This window comes from Saimiri boliviensis, chromosome 9 (assembly GCF_048565385.1).
Source record: "Saimiri boliviensis isolate mSaiBol1 chromosome 9, mSaiBol1.pri, whole genome shotgun sequence".
NCBI classification, from domain to species: domain Eukaryota; kingdom Metazoa; phylum Chordata; class Mammalia; order Primates; family Cebidae; genus Saimiri; species Saimiri boliviensis.
The window spans coordinates 92,272,300-92,286,110 of NC_133457.1; the positions used below are offsets into that span (position 1 = coordinate 92,272,300).

Below are 13,811 nucleotides of genomic sequence, written 5' to 3' on the forward strand. Positions count from 1 at the left end.
CTGGGTGACAGAGCAAGACTCCATCTCAAAAAAAAACAAAAAAACAAAAGAAACACTACAGCCCATTTCACCTCTACCTCAAGTCCCACTCCACTGTGCCCCACATGCCCTTTATGTATATAATACACCACAAGGAACAAGTCAGCTTACCTCGTGTTCCGAAAAAAGCGCTTTCAACTGCCCCTTGGACCAATAATCCAAAGCATATGCCAAAAGCCGCATGGCGATCGTATTAATTCTCAAGAAATTTCCAACAAATACCACCTGGTTAATGTTCTGAGCACACCAAAAAAAGGTAGTTAGTTGTCATCTTAAATTCTATCTTCTCATAAAAGCTACCCCAAATAGAGTACCATGTGCACAGCTCTTAGCAACAATTTGACTGCTGATCAAATTTAGTCCAGTTGGTCCAGGGCTACTTAAACCTGATCCCCAGACAACTCTGGACCCACTGCAAAGCACGCTAGACAATGTCACAGAAGAAGAAAACAGATTAGGAAAAACATTTACATAAACTGTGACCAATAATAACTAGTTTTGAATACAATGTTTTATACAGGTAAGTTTAAAAAAAGGAAAAAACAGCATGACCCCAATTCGAAATGACAGTGACACAAACAGGCAAAGTATACAAACAATATAACAGGCAGGGGAAAATTCAAACCACTAATCATCAAAGAACGTAAAATTTTAGACCTATTAAGCTAGCCAAAAAAAGCAACTGAAATTCTACCACCACCATCAATAAAGCTGTAGCAAAATGAATCCACTCATTCACTGCTAAAGATGATCTAAACTGGTGCAGCCCTTGTGCAAGGCATCATGGCGATACATACCAAATTCATGAGCATGGTCATTTCTGTAGACCAGAAATTCCATTCCTAAGTAAGCTCCGTATCAAGAATAAAATTCAACCGAAGAGTAACTTCATGCTTAAAAATGCTTACTACCAAGTTATCAGCAAGCAAGCGAATGCCCAACTCTATGTGAATTATGATATAAAAGAACTTGATCATACATACACCCATAAAATGTACAATATTTAAGTATAAAATACAAATTGTGGTATGCACACCAACTAAAATTTCTGAAAATACATAAGCACAGGAAAGGAAACACAATAAAGAAAAAAGAAATTACGATATTCAAAGAAATGTTTAATTATTTGATGCTGATACAGTTTTTTTTTTTTAATTTAAAATGAGACAAATCCTTTTGTGCCTTTTAAGGTTTCCTTTTAAGCCACATGCCTATATTCTATTTAAAGAATAATTTTTTAAAAATAAAAAGAATAATTTAAGAACTGTACACAAAGGGACAAGCCATAAGCTGCACCAACTGGATCCTAGATCCTCTTTCCCCAAGGGCAGCCCATTCTTGGTTCTTTCATAGCCCTGTACAATGCTGCTTGACCTGAATGCTACAAGGCAGCACTGTAAAGAAGCTGAAAGCACAAAGACGCAGCTCTGCTGAGGTGGGGGAGCCAAGGAGGGCACTCCTTGGCCTGCTCAGTCTTCTCCCAGCTTCAATGACTTCCTCTGGATTCCTCCCTAGGGCCTCTAGGGCTCAGCGGTGAGTGTGGAGTCTACATTCGGCACCATCATCCATCATCACCCCCAACAGTCCCCAATATCTGGAACACTGGCTACCTTCCACTCTTCCTCTACTTTCTCCTCAAAAGATGTCATTTTACCTCTACACAAGTAGCAATGTTTATCTTCAGTTTAAAAAAATAAAGATTAATCTGTATTTGAAGAGTTTTAACTTTGTGCTAAAACAAACCCCACCCCAAATGACTACATTTAGGCAGTGTTCTGAGAAGACAGACATATGATGTGTCATGATGGGGCCCACTTAAGTTCAGTATTTTCCTTAGAGCAACTTAAAGAAATCCATGTCCCCTTACTTCATTAAGGGCACACATTCTTGCAATTGAGCCAATGTTGTTGGTGATGGTGATCAAAGTCGCTCTGGCAAGGTCCTCTTTACTGACAGCCTCTCGCTTCTCCTTGCTCATCATGTTTCCAAAGCTGTGATGAAGAGAAGAAAAAAATCCCATTGCTAAACCAAAAGCAACACAGCCCAACAGAACTTGAACGTTACTGTACTGAAATAAAATTAGCTTTTAGGGCAACACTGTTGAAATCTTCAAACTTTTAATTTGGCAATAATGGAGTATCTGCTCAAAGAGAAATGCAGCTTCAAATAGAAGGCTCAAACATTCTAAATGAGCAGACAGCTTTCCCTGAGGTTTCTACTGAAATCTGGCTTTGATAACAGATATTCAAACATTCAGTTAGAATCTCATCAGACCCACTGGAAGGCACCACTGCTTCTGCAACCAGACAGTTCCAGGACAACAGCTCTATCAGCAATTCATCTCAACTGCACAGCTGTTCCACTCAGATGGTCACGTGCACATCTGGTAAACTGCTCTATCAGAGCAGAGCAAAGCACAGACAGCTGAGTCCCAGAGTGAGCTACTTAGAAGTTTCAGATTTCCCTAGAAGATAAAGTACTTTAAAGTATGTGACCAGAACTGCTACATTAATAATTTTCCAATCAGAAAAGGAAGTGGTGACCAATGAGCAAATGCTGCAAACATAGAAAATGAAATCAACAGCACTTATAAAGTGCCTAAACTTAGTAAACAAACATGTATATAAGTTAATTTTCTTTTTTGTCTTTTCTTTTTTTTTTTTTTTTGAGACAGAGTTTTGCTCTTATTGCCCAGGCTGGAGTGCAATGGTACGATCTCAGCTCACTGCAACCTCTGCCTAGCAGGTTGAAGTGATTCTCTTGCCTCAGCCTTCTGAGTAGCTGGGATTACAGGCATGCGCCACCACGCCCAGCTAATTTTATATTTTCAGTAGAGACAGGGTTTCTCCATGTTGATCAGGCTGGTCTCGAACTCCTGACCTCAGGTGATCCCCCTGCCTCGGCCTCCCAAAGTGCTGGAATTATAGGCGTGAGACATCACACCCAGCCATTAGTGATTTTTCTATTAAAAGCCATGTGCCGGCCGGGCGCGGTGGCTCAAGCCTGTAATCCCAGCACTTTGGGAGGCTGAGGCGGGTGGATCACGAGGTCAAGAGATCGAGACCATCCTGGTCAACATGGTGAAACCCCGTCTCTACTAAAAATACAAAAAAATTAGCTGGGCATGGTGGCACGTGCCTGTAATCCCAGCTACTCAGGAGGCTGAGGCAGGAGAATTGCCTGAATGCAGGAGGCGGAGGTTGCGGTGAGCCGAGATCGCGCCATTGCACTCCAGCCTGGGTAACAAGAGCAAAACTCCTCCTCAAAAAAAAAAAAAAAAAAAAAAAAAAAAAAAAAAAAAAGCCATGTGCCTCAAAATATGAAAAACAATGTACGTCTAAACAATCTCAAAATAAAATTGAGACAATGATTTCACTTATAATAGCATCAAAGAGAATAAAATGCTTAGGGATATATCTAACAAAAGTGTAACACCTGTACAATAAAATCTACAAAACACTTTCGAAAGAAAGCGGAGATCTAAATAACTGGAAAGACATGCCATCTTTCTGGATCAGAAGACCTTGTATTAGGATAGCAATACTCCCCAAATTAGCCAAAAGATTCAATGTAATCTCTATTAAAATACCAGCTGTGTTTTTGACAGACCTTGCCAAGTGAATCCTAAAACTCATATTCTCAAGGTACCCAGAATAGCCAAAATAATCTTGAAAAAGAGTGGGAGGACTCAACACTTTCTTACTCCACAACTTAATACAAAGCTACAAAGCTACAGTATCAAGGCAGTGTGGAACTGGCATATATCAATGGAACAGAACTTAGAATCCAGAAATAAACCCAAACAACTGACCAGACGTGGTGGCTCACACCTGTAATCCTACCACTTTAAGAGGTTGAGGCGGGCGGAATGCCTGAGCTCAGGAGTTTGATACCAGCCTGGGTAAGTAACATGGTGAAACCCTAACTCTACTAAAAATAAAAAAATAAAAATTAGCCGGGCATGGCAGCCATGCAGCCTGTAGTCCCAGCTATTTGGGAGGCTGAGGTAGAACTGCCTGAACCTGGGAGGCAGAGGTTACAGTGAGCCAATATCATACCACTGCGCTCCAGCCTGGGCAACAGAGCGAGACTCCATCTCAAAAATAAAATAAACCCCAAACATCTATGGTCAAATGATTTTTGACAAAGGGTTCAAGAGAACTTAACGGGGAAAGAATTGTCTTTTCAACAAGTGGTACGAGGACAACTGGATATCCACATGCAAAATTAACTTCGTCCTCTACCTCACACCATACACAAAAACTTACTCAAAATGGATCATAGAGCTAAATATAAGAGCTAAAACTATAAAACTCTTAGAATAAACAATTCTTCTTCACGATCTTAAATTGGGCAATTCTTCACAATCTTACATTTCTAATATATGACACCAAAAGCACAATAGAAGACAGTAAAATAGGGTGGGGCACAGTGGCTCACACCTGTAATCCCAGTAATTTGGGAGGCCGAGGTGGGCAAATCACGACATCAGGAATCCAAGACCAGCCTTGCCTACATGGTGAAACCATATCTCTACTAAACATACAAAAATTAGCTGGATGTGGTGGTGCATGCCTGTAATCCCAGCTACTCAAGAGGCTGAGGCAGGAGAATTGCTTGAGCCCAGAGAGGTGGAGGTTGCAGTGAGCCGAAATCATGCCACTGCACTGCAACCTGGGCGACAGAACAACACTCCATCTCAGAAAAAAAAAAAAAAGAAACAAACAAAAATTTTAAATTTCTATGTTGCAAACGACACCATCAAGGAAGTGAAGACAACTAACAAAATGGGACAAAATATTTGCAAATTATGTATCTGATAAGGGACTTGTATCCAGAACTCAATAATAAAAAGACAATCCAGCCAGGCGTGGTGGCTCACAAGGTCAAGCTCAAGACCAGCCTGGCCAAGACGGTCACATCCCTTCTCTACTAAAAATACAAAAATTAGCCAGGCATGGAGGCACACACCTGTAATCCCAGCTACTCAGGAGGCTGAGGCAGGAGAATAGCTCGAACCCAGGAGACAGAGGTTGCAGTAAGTTGAGATAGTGCCACTGCACTCCAGCCTGGGTGACAGAGTGAAAACTCCATCTCAAAAAAAAAAAAAACAACTAAAAACTTAGCAATAGACTTGAGCAGATATTTCTCTGAAGACTACACACAAATGCCAATAAAAATACAAAGAAATGTTCACGCTGGGCAGGGTGGCTCACGCCTGTAATCCCAGCACTTTGGGAGGCCAAGGCAAGCAGATCACTTGAGGTCAGAAGTTCAGGAGTAGGACACCAGCCTGGCCAACATGGCGAAACCCAGTCTCTACTGAAAATACAAAAATTAGCCAGGCATGGTGGCATAATTTACAGGTGTGCCTGTAATCCCAGTTATTCAGGAGGTGAAGAAGGAGAATCACTTGAACCCAGGAGGTAGAGGTTTCAGTGAGGCGAGATGGTGCCACTGCACTCCAGCCTGGGTGACAGAGCAAGACCCTGCCACATGAACAAAAAAAGATGTTCAGCCAGCTGTGATGGCTCACACTTGTAATCCCAAAATGTTGGGAAGCCAAGGTAGGAAAATCGCTTGAGGCCAGGAGTTTGAAACCAGCCTCGGCTACATAGCAAGACCCTATCTCTACAAAAAATAAATCAGGCGAGGCAGTGCACAGCTGTAGTCCTAGTGACTCAAGAGGCTGAGGCAGGAGAAACACTTGAGGCCAGGAGATCAAAGCTGCAGTGAGCTATGATCGAAACATGGCACTTTCACATGGGCAACAGGGCAAGACCCTGTCTCTTAAAAGAATAAAAACACGGCTGGGCGCGGTGGCTCACGCCTGTAATCCCAGCACTTTGGGAGGCTGAGGCGGGTGGATCACGAGGTCAAGACATCAAGACCATCCTGGTCAACATGGTGAAACCCCGTCTCTACTAAAAATACAAAAAATTAGCTGGGCATGGTGGCGCGTGCCTGTAATCCCAGCTACTCAGGAGGCCGAGGCAGGAGAATTGCCTGAACCCAGGAGGCGGAGGTTGCGGTGAGCCGAGATCGCGCCATTGCACTCCAACCTGGGTAACAAGAGTGAAACTCTGTCTCAAAAAAATAAAAATAAAAATAAAAAAATAAAAACACTGTATCACTTCACTCCTATTAAGACAACTGAAACCAAGAAGACAGACAATAACAAGTTTTGGCAAGAAATTTAAATGCTCATAAACTGCTAAGACTGTAAAAGGGAACCACTCTGGAAAACAGTGTAGCAGTTCCTCAAAAGATTAAACATTAAGTTACCATATGACTCAGGAATTCTATTCTAAGGTATACTCCCAAGACATTGCAAAATATGTGTGTATACAGAGACACACAAATGTTAAACATTACTCATAATAACCAAAAAGTAAAAACAATCCAAATGTTCACCAACTAATAAATGGATAAAATGTAGTACTGTATTATCAATATAATGGAGTATTATTTGGAAATAAAAAGGAATAAAGTACTGATTCATACTATAACATGGATGAACTTGGAAAACATTATTCTAAATGAAGAAGTAATCACAAAAGATCACATACTGTATGATACCACTTATACGAAATGTTCAGAAGAGGCAAACCTAGAGAGACGGAAAATAAATTACTGTTTGGCAGGGGTTGTGGGGGAGAGGAGAATGGTAGCTAATGAATACAAGGCTTCCTTCTGGGATGATAATCATGTCCTAAAATTGGATTATAGTGATGGTTGCACAATCCTGTAAATATACTAGAAACCACTGAATTATACACTTTAATATAGTATGTAAATTATATCCCAATGAAGCTTTTTAAAAAAATATGCCCAATATTATTTTTTTATTTTTTTTTTATTTTTTTTTTTTTTTGGGAGACGGAGTCTTTTTCTGTCCCCCAGGCTGGAGTGCAGTGGCATGATCTCGGCTCACTGCAACCTCCAACTCCCGAGTTCAAATGATTCTCCTGCCTCAGCCTCCTGAGTAGCTGAGACTACAGGTGCGCACCACCATGCCTGGCTAATTTTTGTATTTTTAGTAGAGACGGGGTTTCACTATGTTGGCCAGGCTGATCTCAAACTCCTGACCTCATGATCCTACCACCTTAGCCTCCCAAAGTGCTGTGATTACAGGCATGAGCCACCATGCCCAGCCCACCTATATTTCTTACAACACACATGCCCCCTTACCTTGAAGCTACAGCCCAGCCTGGCAGACCAAACCTCTCATAGTCCCCTCCATAAATGTCTCGTACTAGTTTATCCACTTTGGTGCTATCTCCACGAGATGCCATTTCAAGAGCTTCTTCAAAAGTGGTACAGCCAGTAAGAAGACAGCAAAGACCAAAAAACGTTCCTCCTCCAAGACTGTAATTAAAAATAAATAACATAGTATTATAACATTTTTAAAAATAGGAATAGTTAGGTAACATTTATGAACCCCAAAATCATATTCACATATCCAACCCAATCATCCAAACGCCACTAGTAGGAAACAAGCCTGTGAAAAGGTAAGGTGCCTGATACACACCTTTGAGACACGTATGTATGTGAGCTAACATGCAAAGCTGCAAAACAGGGCCCATGGGCCCAGCACAGTCTAGCTGTCTGACAAGTATGAAGAGCTTCAGGTGCAAATCAGCCCAACACACCTAGGGCCATGCTAACACCTCCTCCCCTTCCCACTCCAAGTACATTCCCTGAGTCATTCTCACCTTGTCACCCTGGCTCATCAGTGCCCTCCCCTCCCCCCACCCATTATACTCCTCCCCACAAAAATTGCTCCTCTATTTAAATCACAACTGTTTTCTAAAAATTTGTTTATCCCAATCCCTAGATCCCTGTTTTTCCTGAAGCAACCTCTGACGCTTTAAGCCAAAACATTCTCTTCTTCCATCTAACCCTTTTTTTTTTTTTCCCAGATGGAGTTTCACTCGTTGCCCTAGCTGGAGTGCAATGGCACTATCTTGGCTAACCGAAACCTTGGCCTCCCAGGCTGAAGCGATTCTCCTGCCTCAGCCTCCCAAGTAGCTGGGATTACAGGCATGCGCCACCACGCCCAACTAATTTGTATTTTTAGTAGAGACAGGGTTTCTCCATGTTAGTCAGGATGATCTCTAACTCCCGACCTCACGTGATCCACTGGCCTCAGCCTCACAAAGTGCTGGGATTACAGGCGTGAGCCACCACACCCCACCCTAATCTTCTCTTTTCAGACTACCTTAGCTCAATTTTTCTACTGATCAGTACATGTCAACTTCTAAGTCACATATGTGTGTGCAGAAGTATAAAATTTACACAGGTTTCAAAGCTGGGCCCTTTCCCATGGCTTCTCCTTACAGATGCTGCCCAATAACATTAGCTACTTTGTGTATGCACATGATAAACGATCTGAGGGCAAGGGCTACAATGAGTCTGTTGATGTGATCTTTTAGGAAACACCTAGGATAATAAATCTTGAACGGTAGAGGTTAAAGAAAACTAGGTCATAAAATCAGAATTTCAAAGAGAAACATTTGTTTGCATAATCCAGAAACACTTTAATCTTTCGCATAACAGGTTCTTGAAGGTGCAGTTATATGTAATACCTGAAAACTCAGCCTGTTATGATATTAAGAATAAATAACGACTTTTATACACAAACTTACCTAGTACCTGTGACCCGTTTGTAATTATCTTTGGAATATACTGCTAAGATGCTAACCCCTGAGCCAATGTTCACCAGAAGCAGAGGATATGGATTTTTCAAATCAAATGGTAACTTCTGACACTTTTCAGAATCAGCAGGGTTTTCAAAGTAATAGCACTGGGACCGTCCATTGAATCCAACTGAGTCAATGTATAAAATTCCTTTTATTAAGCAATCTAGTTCATCCAGTTTGCAAAGCTGAAGATCACCTATCTGTAATGAAATAAGAACGTACTCAAATTTTTTAATAAGCCAACAGAAACAAAAATTCCACTCAATAAGACATCCCCACTAACCTGAAACAAACCATAGAATTGAACTCACAGATGGGTATTACTTGTGCATGCTTCACAGAACAGGTTTGGGAACAAATACAGGGAGAGTGCTGAGACAGACTCCTGCTACCACAGATCCAAATACACCCTACATAGAAACTACTGCAGTAGCTGAGTAAGTGTGATCAAAAAAAAAAAAAAAAACCCACAAAATTTATCAACTTTCAAGCAGAAATCCAGATCTCTGCTTACAGCGACAATGGAGCTAATGTGTAGCTCAGGCCACAGCACTATCAGAAAGCATCTGGTGACACAGGCCAAGAGCCACAAAGACTGCAACAGAAGACCAACTCAATGCTTTGGAGCAGTATCCAAAGAGGCCACACATTATTTTTTTTTTTTTTTTGAGACAGTCTTGCTCCATTGCCAGGCGCCAGGCTGGAGTGCAGTGGCACGATCTCAGCTCACTGAAACCTCCGCCTCCCGGGTTCAAGCAATTCTCCTGCCTCAGCCTCCCAAGTAGCTGGGACTACAGGCACGTGCCACCACGCCCAGCTAATTTTTGCATTTTTAGTAGAGACAGGGTTTCACCATGTTGGCCAGGATGGTCTCGATCTCTTGATCTCGTGATCTGCCTGCCTCAGCCTCCTAAAGTGCTGGGATTACAGGCGTGAGCCACCACACAAAGCCGAGGCCACACATTATTTAACAACTGAAGCCAAAAGGCTGACAGTATCCAGTTAGAAGTTAAGAATTTTTTTTCAGGCCGGGCGCAGTGGCTCATGCCTGTAATCCCAGCACTTTGGGAGGCCAAGGTGGGTGGATCACGAGGTCAAGAGATCGAGACCATCCTGGTCAATATGGTGAAACCCCGTCTCTACTAAAAATACAAAAATTAGCTGGGCATGGTGGTGCATGCCTGTAGTTCCAGCTACTCGGAAGGCTGAGGCAGGAGAATTGCTTGAACCTAGGAGGCGGAGGTTGCAGTGAGCCGAGATCGCACCATTGCACTCCAGCCTGGGTAACAAGAGCGAAACTCCGTCTCAAAAAAAAAAAAAAAAGAATTTTTTTTCCCACTATCTAAACTAGCTACAGCCTCTTGGGAGGGAGGGGGATTTTAGCATTCAAAATTTTGACTGTTTTTTAAATTAATTCCATTTAAATAATAAATGACTAAATTATTGTTCATATTATGGAGCACTGTACAGCAATTAAAAATGAAGAGGAACTGTATATACTCAAGTGGGAAGAACTCCAAGACATGTTAGTCAAAAAAGTTAAGCTGTGGCCAGGCACACTGGCTCATGCCTGTAATCCCAGCATTTTGAGAGGCCAAAGCCAGCAGATCACTTGAGGTCAGATGTTCCAGACCAGTGTGGACAACACCGTGAAACCCTGCCTGTACTAAAAGACATGCAGAATAACCAAGGCAGAATCTCTTTCAGATTCATTTAGCAATAGAAAAACACAGTCACTGAAGACATTTTCAATCTGTATTGCACCCTGAAGGTCAGGATCTTGGCCAATTCATTTGTCAGTTCTCTGGCCTACCCCCACCATCCACCCTGAAAGGACCTAGCCTCAAGGCCTTGTTCACATGTTCTCCAGTGTTCACTCAATGAAAGCAAGGAGAGAGTGCCTGGCAGCACTCCCTCAGGGGCCAGACATGGCGGAGAGACTCCAGTTAAGTGTGCAGCACAGGACAACACATCAGAAAGCATTCTGGGAGAAAAGGGCTCTGCAGTCACTCATCTCAGACCAGCCCTGAGCCTGAAACCACCACTTTGGACCAGAGTTCCTTGTTTTTTCAGCTAGTGAACATGCCAGGAAACAACTGAGAGACAAATTACGTGGCAGACAAGAATGAAAACAATTTTATGACATGAAATGATTTTTTAAAATATTTAAATCTCGTTCAAGATCTAATGATGTTCCTCATAGGCAGTTCCTTACTCAATGTATAGCGGATGCCCTAGTTTTTCATACTGAAGGAACAAAATGCTACATTTTTAGTGGCTCTGATTGTCATCCAGACATCTGAACTATACAACCAGCTCTAGATGGCTAACTCCTGACTATCACTAGCATACTTTTAATCTTCATTTGACTCAAGAAAATTCAAGTTCAATTAGAGATGAAAATTACTTCACCACTTGCTACTGGTATTATTTTTAACAATCAAATCGCCATATATTGTATATAAGCTAAAAAATGCATACTGTGAGAAAATCCTGCTCAAATTTGTACGCTCCACCTCCAGTGGCACAAAAGACAGTGTGGAGACTTGAGAAGTTTTTATCTCTGCCCATTTGAATAAAAGCAGGCAAGTCATGAGTGGGAAAGCGTATAAAGTGCAGATTGCCTTTGCGTCCACACAGAGTCAGGTCCTTCAGTTCAAGGTGCACGTCCCGAATGCCTGTGGATCCATAAGCCACATTGGAGGTCAGATACTTCCGAATGCTTTTAAGACTTTCCACTTCTTCCTCCTCTTCTTCAGCGGTGATGTCCTTGGGTTCAAAATAAACCAGCTTGACCAGAGTTCCACCGATATCCAAGCCAAACCATGGAAAAACTAAATGGGAAAGAAAAACAAGTCAGAACAGCTTTTTTCTGAAAACTAAATTTACACTTACCACAGTAGCAACGTATTTCAAACCCTATGGTTTCCAAAGAACATAATTCTAAACAAAAAGGTTTTGGGACAAAGAAATGTGATTCCATTTTTATTTAGATGCATCATCTTTAAAAAAAAATACTAGAGCAAAGATGAAAAAGAAAAACATCAAAGTATTGAGCAGGCGTCCCCAAACTACGACCCACTTCAGGAAGGGGCACCTCTTTCATTGGTGGTCAGTGAGAGGAGCACAGTATGTGGCGGCCCTCAAACGGTCTGAGGGACAGCGAACTGGCCCCCTGTGTAAAAAGCTTGGAGACGCCTGGTATTGAGCCAACTCAACCAACTTGTCAGACAAGCCCAAACGGCATGCATTATGAAAATTTTTTTTTTTTTTTGAGACGGAGTTTCGCTCTTGTTACCCAGGCTGGAGTGCAATGGCGCGATCTCGGCTCACCGCAACCTCCGCCTCCTGGGTTCAAGCAATTCTCCTGCCTCAGCCTCCCAAGTAGCTGGGACTACAGGTATGTGCCACCATGCCCAGCTAATTTTTTTTGTATTTTTAGTAGAGACAAGGTTTCATTCACCATGTTGACCAGGATGGTCTCGATCTCTTGACCTTGTGATCCACCCACCTGGGCCTCCCAAAGTGCTGGGATTACAGGCGTGAGCCACCGCACCCGGCCTTGAAATATTTTTTAAATAACAAGGTATAAGAAGCTGGGTGCGGTGGCACACACCTGTAATCCCAGCACTTTCGGAGGCCGAAGCGGGTGGATCACTTGAGGTCAGGAGTTCGAGACCAGCCTGGCCAACATGGTGAAACCCCGTCCCTTAAAAAAAAATAATAATAAGGCTGGGCGCGGTGGCTCAAGCCTGTAATCCCAGCACTTTGGGAGGCCGAGGCGGGTGCATTACGAGGTCGAGAGATCGAGACCATCCTGGTCAACATGGTGAAACCCCGTCTCTACTAAAAATACAAAACACTAGCTGGGCGTGGTGGCGTGTGCCTGTAATCCCAGCTACTCAGGAGGCTGAGGCAGGAGAATTGCCTGAACCCAGGAGGCGGAGGTTGCGGTGAGCCGAGATCACGCCATTGCACTCCAGCCTGGGTAACAAGAGCGAAACTCCGTCTCAAAATAAATAAATAAATAAAATAATAATAATAATAATAATAAAAAAAAACAAGGTGAAAGAAAAAAAAAACAGAAGGAAAAAATAAAATAACAAGGTGACTACTCATATGCCTCAACTGTGAAAACGATTCAGAATGAAAATCTCTATCTTTCTTATTAGCTTAAAAGAGAAACGTTGAGACTTCAGAGGTCAGGTATAGTAGCAAACTAGAGACAGGAAATTCCCAACACTATGTAACATATAAGCTAAAATGGTCAATGTATCTTTCAAAATGTGATAACAAATATAAAAGGTTTCAACAGACGTTAACATCGGTTCCCAAAAAGTCGAGGCGCAATGGCTTATGCCTGTAATCTCAGCACTTTGGGAGGGTGAAGGGGGTGGATCATCTGAGCTTAGGAGTTTGAGACCAGCCTGACCAATATGGAGAAGTCCCATCTCTACTAAATATACAAAAATTACCCAGGCGTGGTGACATGCACCTGTAGTCCCAGCTACTTGGGAAGCTGAAACAGGAGAATTTCTTGAACCAAGGAGATGGAGAATGCAGAGAGCTGAGATCGCACTACTGCACTCCACCCTGGGCAGTAGAGTAAGACAGCATTTAAAAAAAAAAAAAAAAAAAAAAAAGGTCGGAAGCAGTGGCTCACACCTATAATCCCAGCACCTTGGGAAGCTGAGACAGGCAGATTACCTGAGGTCAGGAATTCAAGACTAGCCTGGCCAACACGGTGAAACCTCGTCTCTACTAAAAATATAAAAACTGCCAGGCATGCTGGTGGGTGCCTGTAATCCTAGCTACTCGAAAGGCTGGGGCAGGAAAATCGCTTGAACCCAGGAGGCAGATGATGCAGAGAGCCGAGACGGCACCACTGCACTTCAGCCTGGGTGACAGAGCAAGACTCCATCTCAAAAAAAAAAAAAGGGGCCTGAAGAGACTGGATATGAACTACATAGACATACGGAAGGTCCCAACGTAAGGAGGGGTCAAAGTGATGATTTGTCAAATTTACAATGGTGTAAAAGCAGTAAGCATTCAGTAGAAACCCAACTTCAA

General features: G+C 42.5%; 1 protein-coding gene across 5 annotated transcripts in view; it reads right to left on the reverse strand.

The window, feature by feature from the left end:
• The window catches only part of PANK2 (pantothenate kinase 2), a 39,595-nt gene that overhangs the window by 5,465 nt on the left and 20,319 nt on the right, over positions 1-13,811 (reverse strand). For 4 of the 5 annotated variants that reach the window (XM_074406300.1, XM_074406301.1, XM_074406302.1 and 1 more), the window contains 5 exons: positions 11,223-11,575; positions 8,688-8,941; positions 7,231-7,407; positions 1,907-2,030; positions 151-276 (listed from right to left, as the gene is read on the reverse strand). In XM_074406300.1, coding sequence (XP_074262401.1) covers positions 151-276; positions 1,907-2,030; positions 7,231-7,407; positions 8,688-8,941; positions 11,223-11,575 — 1,034 coding nt within the window. Of the gene's footprint in view, positions 1-150; positions 2,031-7,230; positions 7,408-8,687; positions 8,942-11,222; positions 11,576-13,811 lie in introns of all 5 variants that reach the window. The other variant, XR_012519319.1, reaches the window with a different exon arrangement.